Source organism: Musca vetustissima, unplaced genomic scaffold, assembly GCF_032173495.1.
Source record: "Musca vetustissima isolate MV318-11 ecotype Yass unplaced genomic scaffold, APGP_CSIRO_Mvet_v1 utg443064, whole genome shotgun sequence".
Classification (NCBI taxonomy): domain Eukaryota; kingdom Metazoa; phylum Arthropoda; class Insecta; order Diptera; family Muscidae; genus Musca; species Musca vetustissima.
The window spans coordinates 1-19221 of record NW_026876468.1 but is presented as its reverse complement, the minus strand read 5'-3'; the positions used below and the strand labels follow the sequence as shown (position 1 = coordinate 19221).

The 19221-nt window shown below is 36.8% G+C and overlaps 3 protein-coding genes across 3 annotated transcripts; 1 reads left to right on the top strand and 2 right to left on the bottom strand.

Moving 5' to 3' along the window:
* The first annotated feature begins 4880 nt into the window (after window positions 1–4880).
* On the top strand, window positions 4881–7379 carry LOC133321024 (maltase A3-like). The gene is made up of 4 exons (XM_061530128.1): window positions 4881–5030; window positions 5107–5567; window positions 6406–6858; window positions 6924–7379. Exons 1-4 carry the CDS (start codon window positions 4883–4885, stop codon window positions 7377–7379), a joined length of 1518 nt encoding a protein of 505 aa, XP_061386112.1. The 5' UTR covers window positions 4881–4882.
* A 2157-nt stretch (window positions 7380–9536) lies between these two features.
* LOC133321025 (maltase A2-like) lies at window positions 9537–13575 on the bottom strand. The gene is made up of 4 exons (XM_061530129.1): window positions 13129–13575; window positions 12685–13061; window positions 9767–10519; window positions 9537–9653 (listed from the first exon to the last, which is right to left on the bottom strand). Exons 1-4 carry the CDS (start codon window positions 13393–13395, stop codon window positions 9578–9580), a joined length of 1473 nt encoding a protein of 490 aa, XP_061386113.1. The 5' UTR covers window positions 13396–13575; the 3' UTR covers window positions 9537–9577.
* Window positions 13576–17452: 3877 nt separating this feature from the next.
* On the bottom strand, window positions 17453–19215 carry LOC133321026 (maltase A1-like). The gene is made up of 4 exons (XM_061530130.1): window positions 18232–19215; window positions 17818–18161; window positions 17606–17755; window positions 17453–17537 (listed from the first exon to the last, which is right to left on the bottom strand). Exons 1-4 carry the CDS (start codon window positions 19204–19206, stop codon window positions 17471–17473), a joined length of 1536 nt encoding a protein of 511 aa, XP_061386114.1. The 5' UTR covers window positions 19207–19215; the 3' UTR covers window positions 17453–17470.
* Between the last annotated feature and the right edge of the window lie 6 nt (window positions 19216–19221).

The following is a 19221-nucleotide window of genomic DNA, read 5'->3' as shown; positions in this document are numbered from 1 at the left end:
GAAATGAAAAGGGTGCATGTTTTGTTTGTGGTAAAAAAGGTCACTACGCTAACAAATGCAAGTTCAAAGATGGTGAACATAAATCATTCACAGTAATTGCTGTTGCAGCCGGAACGCAAACAGAGAATGATTTAATGCAATGGTGTGTCGACAGTGGAGCGACAAGCCATATGTGCTCCATGAAAAATTATTTTACAAGTCTTGAAGATTCAGAAGAGACCATTATGTTAGCAGACAAGAAAGTCATCCAAGCCAAAGGAAAAGGATTCGTCGAATTGCGAGTAAACGGATGCAAGATTAAACTGAAGAATGTAATCTATTGTCCTGAATTGAATGGAAACTTTATTTCCGTAAACAAGATGGTTGAAAATGGATGTTCGGTGAATTTTTTCAAAAATGGTGCTGTGATTACGGATGAAGGCCGTACACTTTTTAGAGCTGCCAGGAAAAATGATTTGTTCGTCTTCGATGCTCAACCTGTAAGTAACCAAATTTTTTCTATTAATACTTCCGATAGTCTATGGCATAGAAGATTTGGCCACCTAAATTATCAAAGCCTGAAAGAGTTATCTTCTAAGAATTTGGTCAATGGCATGACATTCAATTCACACAGTGGCGAGAAATGTGATGTGTGCATGATTGGGAAAATCCACGCTGCATCTTTTCCCAAACAATCGGAGAGAAAATCAAAGGAACTGCTTGAAGTAATTCATTCCGACGTATGTGGTCCAATGAAAGTTGATTCTGTAGGTGGATCAAAGTACTTCGTGACATTTATTGATGATAAATCCCGCAGAATATTCACATATTTTATGAAGAAAAAGTCAGAAGTTTTCGAAAAGTTTAAGACATTCAAAACCATGGTGGAGTTGCAAACTGGTTGCAAAATTAAAGCATTAAGAAGCGATAATGGTGGAGAATATCTTTCCAACGAATTTAACAAGTACCTTGAAACTAATGGAATTAAACGACAATTAACTGTTCCCTACACCCCACAACAAAATGGTGTAGCAGAGAGAGCAAATCGTACATTAGTTGAAATGGGACGTTGTCTTCTTATTGAATCAGGGCTTGATCAAAGATTGTGGGCCGAAGCGGTTGCTACTGCAACATATCTAAGAAATAGAAGTCCGTCAAAAAGTTTGGAAAATACTACTCCAATGGAGGTATGGTCTGGGCGGAAACCAAGTGTTAATCATTTGAGAGTTTTTGGTTCTAAAGCTGTTGCGCTGAACAAAAACGCAAGAGGAAAATTTCAAGAAAAAGGCGAGAAAATGGTCATGGTTGGATACTCATTAGTGTCTAAAGCCTATAGGCTCTACGATCCTAAATCTGAAAAAGTTATGGAAAGACGGGACGTCATTTTTGATGAAGATAAGGCATTAGAAAAATCACAAGAGCAAACACCAGAATTGTATTTTTATGTGCCACCTGAAAATTTTGAATCTCTGGAATCTACCGAAGTGGAAGAAGCACAGGAAATGAATATAGAACTCAATGATGAACATTCAAGTTCGGATGACAATTTTCAAGATACAGAAGATTTTTTCGGATTTACTTCTTTAGATGAGCAAGAAAATCCTGAACCTGCAACTGTTCAAAGAGGAAGAGGTAGACCAAAGATTATTAGAACTGGTAAACCTGGTCGACCCCGAAAAGAACATAACTTACTGAATAATGTGGTGGAGGATGGTATTCCTAAAACGTATAAAGAAGCAATATCCAGTAAATTATCTGCTAAATGGAAACAAGCCATGGAAAATGAAATGTTATCACACCATCAAAATAATACGTGGACAATGCAAGATCTTCCGCATGGATGTAAGGCAATCAATTGCAAATGGGTTTTTGCAATCAAGAAAAATAGTAAAGGACAGGTGGAGCGACATAAGGCACGGCTAGTCGCTAAAGGTTGTAGTCAGAAATTCGGCATAGACTACAATGAAACATTTTCGCCAGTGGTAAGATATTCCACTATTCGAATGTTACTTGCATTAGCGGTAGAACACAAAATGCATTTACATCAACTAGATGTAGTCACGGCGTATTTAAACGGAGAATTGCACGAAGAAATCTATATGCGTCAGCCAGAAGGATTTATCGATGAAAAAAACAAAAATAAAGTTCTGCGCTTAAACAAATCCCTTTATGGCCTTAAACAAGCGGGTCGGGAATGGAACTTAACGCTAAATAACTTTCTGTGCAAGATAGGATTTCTCAGATGTGACAACGAACCTTGTATGTATAAATCAAATCGAAACGGTCATTTGATGTTAATAGCTGTCTATGTGGATGATTTAATAGTTGGATGTGAAAATGAAAACGAAATTTTGAAACTTAAGGAAGAAATTGCAACCAATTTCGAAGTGACTGATAAAGGACTGTTAGAGCACTTCCTGGGAATGGAGTTTCATCGAGATGGAAAAACCGGTGAAATTAAAATATCTCAAACTAATTTCATAAACGAAATGTTAAAGGAGTACGGTATGGAGAATTGTAGACCAGTTTCAGTGCCACTGACTCCTGGTTTTCAGAGTAATTGTGAAGGTGAATGCAGGAAAATAGATCCCACCGAATACCAATCTTTGATCGGTTCCATGCTTTACTTGGCTCTGACAACTCGCCCTGATATACTCCATTCAGTTACCAAGCTTTCGCAAAGAAATGCGGATCCACACTTAGAACATTGGACAGCAGCAAAACACATTCTAAAATATTTAAAAGGTACTAAAGATATGAAACTTCACTTTAGTTGTGGAAATGGCAAACTCATTGGTTACGCAGATGCTGATTGGGGAGGATGTACTACAGATAGAAAGTCATATTCTGGATCAGTATTTTTTATTGGAAATTGTGTGATTTCTTGGGAATCCAAGAAACAAGATACTGTCGCTTTGAGCAGTACCGAAGCAGAGTATGTGTCAACTTCTAACGCATCGAAGGAAGCTGTATATTTAGGTCGATTACTTCACGAACTGGGATTTCTGCAAGAAAACTGCGTTCCTATCAATGTCGACAATCAAGGTGCTTTGCAATTGGCATATAACCCGGTTCATCATAAACGGACAAAACATGTGGACATCAAATACCATCACATAAGAGATTTAATAAAATCAAATACAATAAAATTGGTTTATTGTCCAACGAATGATATGGTTGCCGACATATTTACAAAAAACCTAGCAAAGTCGAAACATCAAAAATTTGTCAGTCTAATCAATTTGAAGTAAATCAAAACGTGAAGAATATGCATGTTGTGGTGGAGTGTTGGAAAAACACTTTGTTTGAAAATACTTTGTTTTAATTTATTTCAACAAACATATTCTTCTTTGAAAAGCTTTGTGATTTTCTAGTTTGAAAAATATCAAACAATTTAATTGTATAATTGTCTTGTTCTGAATTTCAATTTGTTAACAACAATTTGTTTCTTAATAAATATTCTATAAAATTGAATATCGTTGTGCGTTCCGCTTAAAAGGCAGATATATACGGGGAAATCTTTCCGATAATAAGAAGAGGAAAAACTATATATTTCCCAATAGGTAAGGCCTTGACAAAATATTTTTAAAAAATCCACGCCTTTGGTAAGGCCTTGACAAAATATTTTTAAAAAATCCACGCCTTTGGTAAGGCCTTGACAAAATATTTTTAAAAAATCCACGCCTTTGGTAAGGCCTTGACAAAATATTTTTAAAAAATCCACGCCTTTGGTAAGGCGTTGAAAAAATATTGAAAAAATCCTCAACCCTTCCGTGCTCCTGAAAAAAATTGTGAGAATGTTGGAATCAATTCCCAGTGAATTGGTAATCGGATCCATTCTGATTACATCCCTAGTCAATGTCTTCTCTTAAGGCTCTCTTTCTCTCTATTACTGACTCTAATGAACTATTCTCATCCTTTTCTATTTATAAATGACCTATCCCTACCTCTTTTCCATCACCTAACCTAATTCTTCTAGATTCTACTTTAGAGTCATCGTTTATAGTGTCCAGATGTGTTGTTTTAATTTTTTCAATTTTTTTCAAATTTCAATTTTTTATTATATGACCAATTTGAGGTCATAAATTATTTATTTTTCGTGTTCATTTTGGGTGTGTTAACTTAAGTGTTTTTAAAAATAAATATAAACGTGTGCTACTGTTAACTTGTAACGAAATTATTGAGTACCGCGCTATTTGTTCGTGTTTTATTTTATCTGCCCCGCAAGACAAATGAGAAGGTAATGAGAAAATACCAAACCACGAATCATAAATTAATTGACAATAATTTATGATTGTGGTAATCCACTTCTTAGTTGAAATTTATTGATAAACTATAGTGGTAAAATATTCGGTCGATATTTGTAAAAAGGGACTAAGTTAATTTGTTAAAATTATAAAAAAAACAGTAATAGAGAGAAAGAGAGCTTTAAGAAATGAGAGTAAGTAGGGATGGATCCGATTAACCAATTCACTGGGAATTGATTCCAAATTTTTCACAATTTTTCCAGACGAATGGAAGAGGGGGTGGCGAGGATTATCTAAAAATATTTTTTCAAGACCTTACCAATGGCGTAAAAAGGCCTTACCAAAGGTGTGGATTTTTTAAAAATATTTTTTCAAGTCCTTACCAAAGGCGTATATTTTATAGAAATATTTTTAAAAAAATCCACGCCTTATATGGATCATTGAAAAATATTTTTAAAAAATTTACTTTTCGACTTAGGTCATTTTAAGAAAATTGGATGTTAAAAATTATTATGTTTATCACAACTGATTTACCATAGCTATTCTGGTACGCACAGCAGATTATAAATCGGCAAGTTTAATTGAAAGTCACGACATTAGCCCACCGAACGGTTAACGGTAAAGAGGGCCAGAACCCCAAAACCTCGTACGAAAAAATGAGAGCGCTGCAAATAATTTGCCTTTTGGCCATACTTCTGGGAAGTCAGGCTGCCGATTTGAAATGGTGGCAAACGGCCTCATTCTATCAAATTTATCCCCGGTCATTTAAGGACAGTGATGGAGATGGTGTGGGCGACTTAAAGGGTAAGTACGGGGGGAGAACCTTCACCACAGATATTTTTTCTAAAATTAAAAATAAAAATATTTTTTTCTCCTTCAGGCATTACCCAACAACTGCCCTACCTAAAGGAAATCGGCATCACCGCCACCTGGCTATCGCCCATCTTTACTTCACCCATGGCCGATTTTGGTTATGATGTTGCCAATTTAACGGAAATTGATCCCATCTTTGGTACCATGGAAGATTTTGAGGCCTTGATTGCCAAGGCAAAGGCCATCGGCGTTAAAATTATTTTGGATTTTGTACCCAATCACACGAGTGATGAATGTGAATGGTTCATTAAATCGGCTGCCCGTGATCCGGAATATAAAGATTTTTATGTATGGCATCCGGGTAAAATTGTCAATGGCGTTCGCCAGCCACCCACGACATGGATAAGTGTTTTCCGTGGCAGTATGTGGACATGGCATGAGGGACGTCAGGAATACTATTTGCATCAATTTCATGCCAAGCAACCGGATTTGAATTATCGCAATCCCAAGGTTATGGATATGATGAAGGTAAGGGATACAATATTAATTAAAAACCACGCCCCCTTTCTGGAAAGCCTTGGAAAAAATATGTTTAAAAATCAAGGCCTTGTGTGGCCCGCGTAAAAACATTTTAAAAAATCCAGCCTTATATAGATCCTTGAAAAAATATGTTTAAAAAATATCCACGCCTTATATAGACTCTTGAAAATATATTTTAAAAACTCCACGCCTAATATAGGACCTTAATTTTAGTCCTTGAAAAAATCCACGCCTAATATAGGACCTTAATTTTAGTCCTTGAAAAAATCCACGCCTAATATAGGACCTTAATTTTAGTCCTTGAAAAAATCCACGCCTAATATAGGGCCTTAATTTTAGTCCTTGAAAAAATCCACGCCTAATATAGGACCTTAATTTTAGTCCTTGAAAAAATCCACGCCTAATATAGGACCTTAATTTTAGTCCTTGAAAAAAACCACGCCTAATATAGGACCTTAATTTTAGTCCTTGAAAAAATCCACGCCTAATATAGGACCTTAATTTTAGTCCTTGAAAAAATCAACGCCTAATATAGGACCTTAATTTTAGTCCTTGAAAAAATCCACGCCTAATATAGGACCTTAATTTTAGTCCTTGAAAAAATATGTTAAATAATCCACGACTAATAGAGGACCTTAATTTTAGTTCTTGAAAAAATATTTTTAAAAAATCAACGCATATTTTTAGTCCTTGAAAAATATTTTTAAAAAATCAACGCCTATTTTTAGTCCATGAAAAATATTTTAAATAATCCACGCCTAATATCGGACCTTAATTTTAGTCCTTGAAAAAATATTTAAAATAAAATGAATCCCTTTCTTTTCAGGACGTCTTCCGTTTCTGGTTGCGCCGTGGCGTCTCTGGTTTCCGTGTTGATGCTGTGCCTCACACTTTCGAAATTAGCCCCGATGCCGACGGCAATTATCCCGATGAGCCCCGCAATCCCAATGTCAATGATCCCGAAGATTATGAATATTATCAACATATCTATACCACCAATCAACCCGAAACCATTGATATGGTCTATCAATTCCGTCAGGTGCTCGAAGAAATGGATCAAGAATTGGGTGGTGATGATCGCATTATTATGACCGAAGCCTATGCTCCGTTGGATGTGATTATGCAATATTATGGTAATAGTACTCATCAGGGTGCCCAAATACCATTCAATTTCCAATTGATCAGTAATCTGAATAAACAATCGAATGCCTATCATTATGATGAGCTCATCAATACCTGGCTGAGGAATATGCCCGAGGGCAAGACAGCCAATTGGGTGGTGAGTATGCAGGAAATGGGAATCTAAAATCAAGCATCATTTAATTATGATATTCCCTTCCTTAGCTTGGTAACCACGACCAAAGTAGATTCGGCTCTCGCCTGGGTGAGGATCGCATTGATCTCATCAACACCTTGCTTTTGACCCTGCCCGGTTGCAGCATCACCTATAATGGCGAGGAAATTGGCATGACCGATGTTTGGATTTCTTGGGAGGAGACAGTCGATCCTCAGGCCTGCCAATCTAATCCTGAAAATTATGAACGTTTGACCCGCGATCCCGTACGTACCCCCTTCCATTGGAACGACAATCGTTTTGCTGGATTTACTGATGGCAACACCACATGGTTACCGGTGGCTGATAATTATGGAACCGTTAATGTAAAGCGAGAGCGTGGTATCTCCTATAGCCACCTGAATGTTTACAAACAATTGCAAAACCTGAGAAGAGAACCGACATTCCAAAAGGGTACGGGTGAGGTGAAGGCTTTGAGTGAAAATATTTTGGGTATTAAGAGGTAGGGGTTTCAGAATAATTATCAAACTGGAAAGGTCGTTATTTTTCGATTTCCTCTTAGATCTCTTGCTGGCGAAGCTACCTATGTTGTCCTGCTGAACATCAATGACTCTGTAGAGTCCCTGAATTTGAATAGTGCATTCGCTGGCCTCTCTAGCTCAATGGAATATGTTGTGGTCACCGATCGCAGTCCCAGGCGCAAGGGGTAAGTTTTTGAGTGATTTAAAATTTTATAAAATTTGTAATAATTTGTATTCTTTGTAATTTTTTCAGAGACTTGGCCCATACCGATTCGATAACTTTAATGCCCAAGGAAGCCGTAGTTTTGAAGACTGTTTAACAGCATCTTTTTTACCGTTATGATATAATTTATAAAATAAATAAAAAAATTGATTTTAAAAATTTTATCTGATTTGGAGTTTTTTACTTTGTAAAATATACACATGGGACTTTGGTGCATCATTTATCTTAAATCGGACTAAACTATATATGAGAGCTATATCTAAATTTGAACCGATTTTCTCGAAACTTGGCACATATCATTCTGGACCTAATTCAGTACTCTATGCCAAATTTTGTGCAAATCGGAGGATATATAGGAACTTTGGTGCCCCATTTACCCTAAATCGGATGAAAATATATATGGGAGCTATATCTAAATCCGAACCAATTTTCACGAAACTTAGCATACATCATTCTGGACCTAATTCAGTACTCTATGCCAAATTTCGTGCAAATCGAATGATATATAGGGACTTTGGTGCACCATTTACATAAAATCGGACAAAACTATATATGGGAGCTATATCTAAATCCGAGCCGATTTTCACGAAACTTGGCACACATCATTCTGGACCTAATTCAGTACTCTGTGCCAAATTTCGTGCAAATCGAATGATATATAGGGACTTTGGTGCACCATTTACCTTAAATCGGACGAAAATATATATGGGAGCTATATCTAAATCTGAACCGATTTTCACGAAACTTAGCACACATCATTCTGGACCTAATTCAGTACTCTATGCCAAATTTCGTGCAAATGGAATGATATATAGGAACTTTGGTGCATCATTTACCTTAAATCGGACGAAAATATATATGGGAGCTATATATAAATATGAACCGATTTTCACGAAACTTAACACTCACCGTTCTAGCCTTAACTCAGTACGCTATACCAAATTTCGTGCAAATCGGAGGATATATAGGGACTTTGGTTCACCATTTACCTTAAATCGGACGAAAATGTATATGGGAGCTATATATAAATTTGAACAGATTTTCTCGAAACTTAGCACACATCATTCTGGACCTAATTCAGTACTCTATGCCAAATTTTGTGCAAATCGGAGGATATATAGGAACTTTGGTGCCCCATTTACCTTAAATCGGATGAAAATATATATGGGAGCTATATCTAAATCAGGACCGATTTCCACGAAACTTAGCACACATCATTCTAGACCTAATTCAGTACGCTGTGCCAAATTTCGTGTAAATCGAAAGATATAGAGAAACTTTAATCCCACATTTACCTTAAATCGGATGAAACTATATATGGGAGCTACAACTAAATCTGAACCGATTTTCTCGAAACTTGGCAAACATCATTCTGGACCTAATTTAGTACTATATGCCAAATTTCGTGCAAATCAAAAGATATAGAGGAACATTAGTGTCCCATTTACCTCAAATCGGACGAAAATATATATGGTAGCTATATCGAAATCTGAACCGATTTTCACGAAACTTAGCACATTAGGCGTAATTCAGTAAGCTATACCAAATTTTGTGCACATCGAAAGATATATATATATACCTTAAATCGGACGAAAATATATATGGGAGCTATATCTAAATCTGAACCGATATTTCCCATTTTCAATAGGGTTCGTCCTTGGGACAAATCAATGAGCTGTGTCAAATTTCATGCAATTCGAATCATAAATGCGACCTGTACTTTGTTCATAATTTAACATGGACAAGCCTTGGATATCCCTTGAAAATAATTTTTTTTAAAAAATACTCGCCTTTTGGTAGGCCCCTAAAATATATTTTTAGAAAATCCACGCCTTTTTTATTTTTTGTTGTTTTTATGTTTTATTACATTGTACTAATTTCACACACACTTGACATGTTATCTTTGCCAGCTCATTCAGCTCATATCAGCCCATTTGTGTAGATAATTGATTTATAAGCGTTATCGGCCCAACCAGCGCAAGACCACAGCTTCGTAGGGCATTAAATAAAAGCGGCCACTCAAATTTGCCTTATCGCTACAAATAAAAGTAATAAAATAAACAAAACCAAAAAGAAAAAGAAAACAACAATAACAACAAAAAATAATTACAAAAAAATCATTCCAAATTCTACCGCACTTCATACATACCCAATCGAGCGTGGTGAATGTGGACTCACTAGGGCATATTCATAGCTACGATTATTCAGATTTTCCACATATTCCATTTTGTTGCCCATATTAATAAGGACCATATATTCCTCTTGATCTGGAACAGCTCGCACAATTTGGAGAACCTGTTGCGACAGGGCCTTATAAGAGAAACCTCCCTTCTCTTTGAAATTGCGAAAAGCTGCTGTGTGTTTAAGTTTTTGTAGACCCTTGAAAATATTCAAAGTACTGCGTGCGACCATACGTTCCGTTTCGACATTATAGGTCTTGTAATCATCGGCAATGGGTAGCCAGGTTGAGGGTCCCTTAGAAAAACCAGCATTTGGCAAAGGTTCCCATTGCATGGGGGTACGCTCGGGATCACGATTATCACAGGAGATTGCGGTGCATTCGGTAGGAACATTGGCCATACCAATTTCCTCGCCATAGTAGGTAACGGAGGCACCCGGCATGGTGTTAACAATAATATTTAGCAAATCCACCTTATGACGTCCCATACGATCGGCGACACGACCATTGTCATGATTACCCACAACCCAATTGGCTGTTTGATGATTTTTCCACATTGTGTCCATCCAATAGTTGGCGGAGTTTACCACATCTTGAGCCGTTGAGAAGCCATTCAAATACATCAGGTTGAAATTCATGGGTAAATGGGCTCCGGAATGGGTGCCATTGCCGAAGTAAAGGCTCAAAGTTTCCACAGAGGAATAGGCCTCGGCCAAGAGGATTCTGAAAAAGGGCGAAAAGTAAAAAAATTACAAGAAGAAGCAAATGGCGCCCAACGTGAACAAAAAAAAATACTTTTTAAAAATCGACCCCTTAGGGTGGATTTGAAAAACTATTTTTTTTTTAAATCCACGCCTTAGGGTGGACTTGAAAAAATATTTTTTTAAATCCACGCCTTAGGGTGGACTTGAAAAAATATTTTTTTAAATCCACGCCTTAGGGTGGACTTGAAAAAATATTTTTTTTAAATCCACGCCTTAGGGTGGACTTGAAAAAATATTTTTTTAAAAAATCCAAGCATTAGGGAGGACTTGAAAAAATATTTTTTTAAAAAATCCAAGCCTTAGGGTGGACTTGAAAAAATTTTTTTTTAAAAAATCCACGCATTAGGCTGGACTTGAAAAAATATTTTTTTAAAAAATCCACGCCTTAGGCTGGACTTGAAAAAATATTTTTTTAAAAATCCACGCCTTAGGTTGGACTTGAAAAAATATTCTTTAAAAAATCCACGCCTTAGGTTGGACTTGAAAAAATATTTTTTTAAAAATCCACGCCTTGCTGTGGCCTCTTGAAAAAATATTTTTTTTTTAAAAATCCACGCCTTCGGCTGGACTTGAAAAAATATTTTTTTAAAAATACACGCCTTAGGTTGGACTTGAAAAAATCCACGCCTTAGGTTGGACTTGAAAAAATATTCTTTAAGAAATCCACGCCTTAGGTTGGACTTGAAAAAATATTCTTTAAAAAATCCACGCCTTAGGTTGGACTTGAAAAAATATTCTTTAAAAAATCCACGCCTTAGGTTGGACTTGAAAAAATATTCTTTAAAAAATCCACGCCTTAGGTTGGACTTGAAAAAATATTCTTTAAAAAATCCACGCCTTAGGTTGGACTTGAAAAAATATTCTTTAAAAAATCCACGCCTTAGGATGGACTTGAAAAAATATTCTTTAAAAAATCCACGCCTTAGGTTGGACTTGAAAAAATATTCTTTAAAAAATCCACGCCTTAGGTTGGACTTGAAAAAATATTCTTTAAAAAATCCACGCCTTAGGATGGACTTGAAAAAATATTCTTTAAAAAATCCACGCCTTAGGTTGGACTTGAAAAAATATTCTTTAAAAAATCCACGCCTTAGGATGGACTTGAAAAAATATTCTTTAATAAATCCACGCCTTAGGTTGGACTTGAAAAAATATTCTTAAAAAAAATCCACGCCTTAGGTTGGACTTGAAAAAATATTCTTTAAAAAATCCACGCCTTAGGTTGGACTTGAAAAAATATTCTTTAAAAAATCCACGCCTTAGGATGGACTTCAAAAAATATTCTTTAAAAAATCCACGCCTTAGGTTGGACTTGAAAAAATCCACGCCTTAGGTTGGACTTGAAAAAATATTCTTTAAAAAATCCACGCCTTAGGTTGGACTTGAAAAAATATTCTTTAAAAAATCCACGCCTTAGGATGGACTTCAAAAAATATTCTTTAAAAAATCCACGCCTTAGGTTGGACTTGAAAAAATCCACGCCTTAGGTTGGACTTGAAAAAATATTCTTTAAAAAATCCACGCCTTAGGTTGGACTTGAAAAAATATTCTTTAAAAAATCCACGCCTTAGGTTGGACTTGAAAAAATATTCTTTAAAAAATCCACGCCTTAGGTTGGACTTGAAAAAATATTCTTTAAAAAATCCACGCCTTAGGTTGGACTTGAAAAAATATTCTTTAAAAAATCCACGCCTTAGGTTGGACTTGAAAAAATATTCTTTAAAAAATCCACGCCTTAGGTTGGACTTGAAAAAATATTCTTTAAAAAATCCACGCCTTAGGTTGGACTTGAAAAAATATTCTTTAAAAAATCCACGCCTTAGGTTGGACTTGAAAAAATATTCTTTAAAAAATCCACGCCTTAGGTTGGACTTGAAAAAATATTCTTTAAAAAATCCACGCCTTAGGTTGGACTTGAAAAAATATTCTTTAAAAAATCCACGCCTAGGGTGGACTTGAAATTTTTTTTAAAAAAATCCACGACTTAGGGCGGACTTGAAAAATTATTTTTTTTTTTTAATCTTCGCCTTAGGGTGGACTTGAAAAACTATTTTTTTTTTAAATACACGCCTTAGGGTGAAATTTAAAAATTAATTTTTAAAAATTCCCAGTATTTCCCCTTACCTGGTATCTCCACCATTCTTCGCCTGATATGCATCCAAAAATTCCCTCCATTCATATAACAGTTCGACGGTGGGATATTGATCCTTAGTATAAATATGATCATGATAATCATAACTATTGGGGTCAGAGGACCAACCCGATAAAGGTTCATCAGGATATGTACCATCATCGTTACGCTTTTCGAAAATATGAGGCACAGCATCGATGCGGAAACCATCAACACCACGATCCAACCAATATTCCAATACACCCAACATGTGTTGTCTCACCAAAGGATTGGAAAAATTCAAATCGGGTTGCTTATCCTGGAATTGATGTAAATAGAATTGTTGGCGCTCGGCATTCCAGGTCCATTGGGAGCCACCAAAGACGGAAATCTGAAAAATGAGAATTTTTTGATTAAACAATTTATTTATTTTGGAAAGAGAGAGCTTAATATCTTACCCAATTACTTGGCGGCAGCCGCTTCGAATTATCCTCCGGATCCACCTTACCATCATCCCACACATAGAAATCCTCAAACCCCACCTCCCTTCTTATGGATTTTTGAAACCATTCACATTCGTCGCTAGAATGATTCGGCACAAAATCCAAAATAATTTTCACTCCCAACTGCTTGGCCTTGGCGATCATGGCATCAAAATCTTCCAAAGTACCAAAAATGGGATCGATACGAGTAAAATTCGAAATATCATAACCGAAATCCGACATCGGCGATTCGAACACCGGTGACAACCAGGTGGCCGTAATACCAATTTCTTTTAAATATTCCAAACGTGATGTAATACCATTCAGATCACCCACACCATCGCCATCACTATCCTGAAAGGAACGAGGATAGATCTGATACAATGAAGCCCCTTCCCACCAATCGACTTTGGCTTCGATGGCCACGGAAGCCAAAACCAGGAGAACTAAAGTCACTATTCTGTACCTCATCATTGATGTCAACTGACTGAACAACTGGCTTCAGGGTGAAATCATTCGACTTTCGAAATAAAAAATTCTTTATCGGATTTTTTGTTATAATTTGAAATTGATTACCACATTAATTGGAGGTGATAATGAGGGTTCGAGATAGACCAGAACTATGCTGTATTGGGTTAATAGGGGGAATGTAATCTTTATGGAACTATAATCAAAATAGCCATTTGGTTAGGTTTTCGATATTATTTTTTGCCTTTAAGATAAAAATTATTTCAACTTGGGATATACACGGCGAAAAAAATGGACCAGCGGGCATTTAAAGCCCACCAAAGCCGAGGATTTTTTTAAAGTCCACCCAAAGGCGTGATTTTATATAAAATTAATTTTTAAGGTCCAGCCAAAGGCATGGATTTTTTAAATTAGTTTTTAAGGGTTTAGAAAAAATGTTGAGCTCTACATCAAGGGGCGCAGACTAATTAAAAATATTTTTTTAATCCACACTTTCCTACTTCTTAGCTGTTGTCAAGCTCTAAACATTACTTAATGATCTCCTGAATAAAACACCTGCTTAAATATTATTGCTATAAAATTGAAGATAAATACAAATTACGTACATCAATTTAAAATACATTGTCTATTGACCACTTGCAAATATTTGCCATGTGTTTACCCAGTGATCAACACCTATCAAATGAATGATTTCAATGTTTTCAATTTACAATAATTGTAAATATTTATTTTATATAAAAAAGATAAAATTCAATTGAACTTGAGTTACTATGATTGCGTTGAGAAACAATTGTAGATGTTTTGAAAATTCTTTCAAAACAAATGTTAACAAGGTTTCAACTCCAATAAACAAGTCAATATTTGAGGTTATATAGAAGATTTCCTCATGACAACAAAATATTAAACCCAGTGAGCGGAGCGGTCGGAAGAGACCGACCATGCGATACCCTATACAACCACCACGGAACTCTAACTTTCTTCTTATGTTTATTTCGAACCTGGGCAATATTTCGTGATATTTTCACTCTCTAGAACGATTAGAGATCAACAGCGCCACTTCCTCACACTGACATATACGAATATTCCCAATATTCAGTACAGCCCTTCTAATTACTTGTCCAGATTCCCTTCGCCGTGGCTTGTATTGTGATGGTAATCGAAAAACACAAAAAAATTAGCTTTCGGTCCACTTCATCCCAAATTTTGTATGTGATCATCACCGAAAATTATTGGCGTTGTCCTTGACCATAACTGGAACCTTATGCAAAATGTCTATGCGATCAGCGCTATATTTCCGTACTCTAGAGTGGTAATGATTTACTAAATAATATCTGAATACATAAGCACCTATAAATATGTAAGTGTAACTCTCACATCCGAGTACATACGACAATATAATTGGTATCAATTTAAGGGAACCCCACCCATTCTCGATTTTAATTTTTCAAGATTTTCAATGGGCTGGTAAATCAGTACCAATGCTTGTTAAGGTTTGTAACTTTGCACATATATAATTGAAGATTTAAAAGAGAAGAAAAATAATTTACAAAAAATTGTTGTTATTGTTTTGTTGTTGTTTTTTGTAATTAATGAAAAGTCCTTATTTTTGATGGCGGGCATGATAACTCCTCACTGGAACATCGGAATCCGAAAATTCCAACGGTGTTAGAAAGAGTGCGTGTCTGGCTCTCGTATGAACTAGGATTATTGACTTCGCTCTAAAATTAACAAAATGACGGACCTTTGAAAAATATTTTTGGAAAATCGCAGATTTTTGACCAAAAACCAAGTTAAAAAATAAGGAAGATCTTCACCGATTGGCTTTATCTTAGTTCATACGAGAGCTATACACTCCCAGAGAAACGTTGCAAAATTTGGAACCGATTGGATTATTAGTTTTTGAGTTATCGTGCCCGCCATTCGCAAAAAATGTTTAGAGAAAAACGCGTTTAAAGTTTGAGAAGCCCGTCAGCCGTCACTTGATGCTGACACAATTAATCGGCTATATCTTCAAGAGTTATTGAGATTTTCACATGAAATTTTGTGAGACATTGTTTAATCAGTGTAGATTCGAATTATATCAACAAAAATTTTGACTCCGAGAATGGGGGGTCCCCTTAAAGGCCAACCACTCTTCTTGTATATATTATCAACATCTCGGGCCTCGTCCTCTACAGGTAAATGTATATGCTATATAATACAAATTTTGTAATTTTTCACACAAAAGTCAGGGTCCATTTGACCCGCTAAATATTGACCGATCTTTATCAAAACAGGCATGCTTATTTTTTGGCCCGACCCCCTTCTCCATGAAAAAATCGCGATGTTTGGCCAAAAATTAAGTTTTTGGTCCATTTCATATTAACCGATATTTACCAACCCAATAGGGGTCTTCATTAGCCTGAACCCATCCTACATGAAAATTTTCGTGAAGATTGATCCATAATTGTTTACAAATTATAATGGGCAGACGGACGAACGGACACACATCGATCGACTCAGCTAGTCAAGATATGACGATCGGTATATTTAAAGGTGGGTCTAGGATCAATATTTCGCGGCGTTATAAACTCTTGGGGCTGCACAAAGCTACAAGTTAACGACTTGATAAAGACTCTAAAATATATTTTTAAAAAGTCCACGCCTAAGGTTTCTTCCTAAAAAATATATTTAAAATCCACGTCTATGGTTTCACATTAAAAAATCCATGCCAAAGTATTAAACCTAAAAAATGTTTTGAAAAACTCCTCGGCTAAGGTTCCAACTTCGAGAAATAATTAAAAAAAAAAAATCCTGGCCTTTAGTCCATCTGTAGAGACTTCCTGGACTTTAGCTCGTCTATAGAGACTCCTAGGTCTTCAGCTCGTCTTTAGAGGCACTCTGGCTTTCATCTTGTCTGTAGAGACTCCCTGACCTTCAACTTCCCTACAGATACTCTATATAGGCTCTATGGCCTTCAGTTTGTCTGTAGAGCCTCCCTGGCCTTAATGTCGTCTATAAAAAAACTCAGTGACCTCAGTGAAAAGACCACGCCTAGGTTTCTTCCTAAAAATTTATTTAAAATCCACGTCTATGGTTTCACCTTAAAAAAATCCATGCCTAAGTATCAAACCTAAAAAATCTTTTGAAAAACTCCTCGGCTAAGGTTCCAACATCGAAAAATAGTTTTATAAAATCCTGGCCTTTAGTCCATCGTCGTTAAGGTCTTCAGCTCGTCTTTAGAGGCACTCTGGTTTTCATCTTGTCTCCCTGGCCTTCAACTCTCCTATAGATACTCTATATAGGCTCTATGGCCTTCAGTTTGTCTGGCCTTCACGTCATCTATAAAAAAACTCCCTGACCTTCAGCTTGTCTATAGAGACTCCCTGAACTTTAGCTCGTCGATAGAGACTTCGTGGCCTTCAGCTCGTCCACCAGAACTCTATGACATTTCGTCTATAGAGACTCCAAGGTCTTCAGCTCGTCGATTGAGGCTTTCTGGCCGCTAACACGTATGTAGAGATTCCCTAGCGTTCAGATCAGCCCTTCCGCTTGCCTACAGATTCTCTGGCCTTCAGGCCATATATAGAGACCATCTGGTCTATAGATGCTGCCTGGTATTCAGCTCATCTACAGAGGCTCTCTCAACCTCAACCCGTCTTTAGAGACTCCCTCTCCATCAAGTCGTCTATAGAAACCCCTGCCCTTATATTGCTGTAAAGCTAATATGGAATTGGGAAAACAATTCATTAAAACAGTCGATCAAAATGTTTGCTGGGTAACTACATGAAAATATATTTATTTCGGGTTAGAAATGTTTGTATACAAAATATTGAATGATTTTTTTTTTTTTTTTTTTTTTTTGGATGTTTTAGATCAAGCGTAAGACATAGCCCACATAGGCCTGGGCAACGAAATTTTCACTGTCAACAACTTGTCTAAATTTAAAAGAAAAAAAGAATAATTTAAAGAAAAAAAAATAAAAAATCTGCATACTCCAACTTACCCTGGTTCTAGGCCCGATTGCAAAGAGCTAACCGAGACCTCAACCTGCTGGCCAACCTTTTTAGAAAATTCACTCAAATTCAATGGCACATCAACATCACCAATATTTAGGACAACCAAAAAGGAGTCATCATTGCGGGAAGGGGGATTTCTGTAAAAAAAATCGATTTTTTAGTAAATTTTATTCGAAGTAAATTTCCTAACTCTCCTTACCTTTCATAAATCAATACATTATCCACGACGACGGGGTCTACACTATGTCCACTAAAGGCTGGCTCCTCACGACGTAATTTATTCACTCGCAGGAAGATTTTCAAATGGCTATTATCGGCATCCAATTGCGCCTGGACATTGTTGTTTTCATAACCCTCTCCGACGGGTAACCAGGTCTTGGCGGCACGACTGAAGCCAGCATTGGCAGAGGAATCCCAACGGAAAGGGGCACGTACGGGATCACGAGTATATTTCTGATAGGTTTCTGGATCGGCATTGCAGCCCTGGGGATCGACGGTATCTTCCCAGGAATATTCAACATCTTCTGCACCATATTCATCGCCCTAGGGAACAAATTTGGAATTCGTAAATAATTGTAGAATTATTTTTAGAAGGGGATTTTTCTGGACTCACATTATAGGTCACCGAAATACCCGGCAATGTCTGCAAGAAAATATTCAACAAATCCTTACGTTGTGGTCCAAACCTCGAAGCCACTCGGCGATTATCATGATTACCCAATACCCAATTGGCATAGACATCATCGGGCATATTGTCCACCCAATGTTTAACATAGTAACGATAATCCTCTGCAGTGCTGTCCTTATTCAAGGCAGCCAACATTTCAAAATTGAATGGAACATGGGAACCATTCCTCTGACCATCACCATACATTTTCATGAGATTCTCAAAACTGGTATAGGCTTCGGTCAATAAAACCTTTGTGGTCGAATTATGTTCCAATTTCCAGATATCAATCACCTGACGCCATTGATAGACCATATCAATACATTCCGGCAAGGAGTTAGTATGAGGATGTTGCAAATGACACCAATCATTGGGATCGGGGCAGGAGGAGGTATCAGCAACCACTGGCTCATCAGGATAGGTACCAGTTGATGGATCGATTTCACTTTCGAATAGGAAAGGCACCGCATCAATGCGGAAACCATCAATACCATGATCCATCCAGAAATTCAAGACATCCTTCATGGCAGCCACTACGTTGGGGTTGCGATAATTCAAATCGGGTTGTTTCACACCGAACTGATGGAGGTAATACTGCTGACGCTGATCGTTCCATTCCCAGGCGGAATATTTAAATTGCGACAACCAATTACTGGGTGGTTCACGTTTACCAGTTTCAGGATTAATTTTACCATCATGCCATACATAGAAGTCACGATAATAGGAATCATTGGCCACCGACTTCTGGAACCATTCATGTTCATCGCTGGTGTGATTGGGTACAAAATCCAAAATCAATTTCAAGCCCACACTGTGAGCCTTCTCAATCAAACGCAACAAATCATCTAAGGAACCATATTCTCCCTGGACCTGATAGTAATCGGAAATATCATAACCAAAGTCAGCCATGGGCGATTTCATAATGGGCGAAAGCCA

Bases quoted from the DNA above. Each gene is read 5' to 3' on its own strand.
- LOC133321026 (XM_061530130.1), bottom strand. From the start codon at position 19,206: ATGAAATCGCCCATGGCTGACTTTGGTTATGATATTTCCGATTACTAT. The intron at 18,162-18,231 runs GTGAGTCCAGAA...TTTGTTCCCTAG, and splicing joins GTATTTCGGTGACCTATAAT to GGCGATGAATATGGTGCAGA. The intron at 17,756-17,817 runs GTAAGGAGAGTT...TTTTTTTTACAG, and splicing joins AATGTATTGATTTATGAAAG to AAATCCCCCTTCCCGCAATG.
- LOC133321024 (XM_061530128.1), top strand. From the start codon at position 4,883: ATGAGAGCGCTGCAAATAATTTGCCTTTTGGCCATACTTCTGGGAAGT. The intron at 5,031-5,106 runs GTAAGTACGGGG...TTTCTCCTTCAG, and splicing joins TGGTGTGGGCGACTTAAAGG to GCATTACCCAACAACTGCCC. The intron at 5,568-6,405 runs GTAAGGGATACA...CTTTCTTTTCAG, and splicing joins AGGTTATGGATATGATGAAG to GACGTCTTCCGTTTCTGGTT.
- LOC133321025 (XM_061530129.1), bottom strand. From the start codon at position 13,395: ATGTCGGATTTCGGTTATGATATTTCGAATTTTACTCGTATCGATCCC. The intron at 10,520-12,684 runs GTAAGGGGAAAT...GCCCTTTTTCAG, and splicing joins AAGAATGGTGGAGATACCAG to AATCCTCTTGGCCGAGGCCT. The intron at 9,654-9,766 runs GTATGTATGAAG...TTTTATTTGTAG, and splicing joins CATTCACCACGCTCGATTGG to CGATAAGGCAAATTTGAGTG.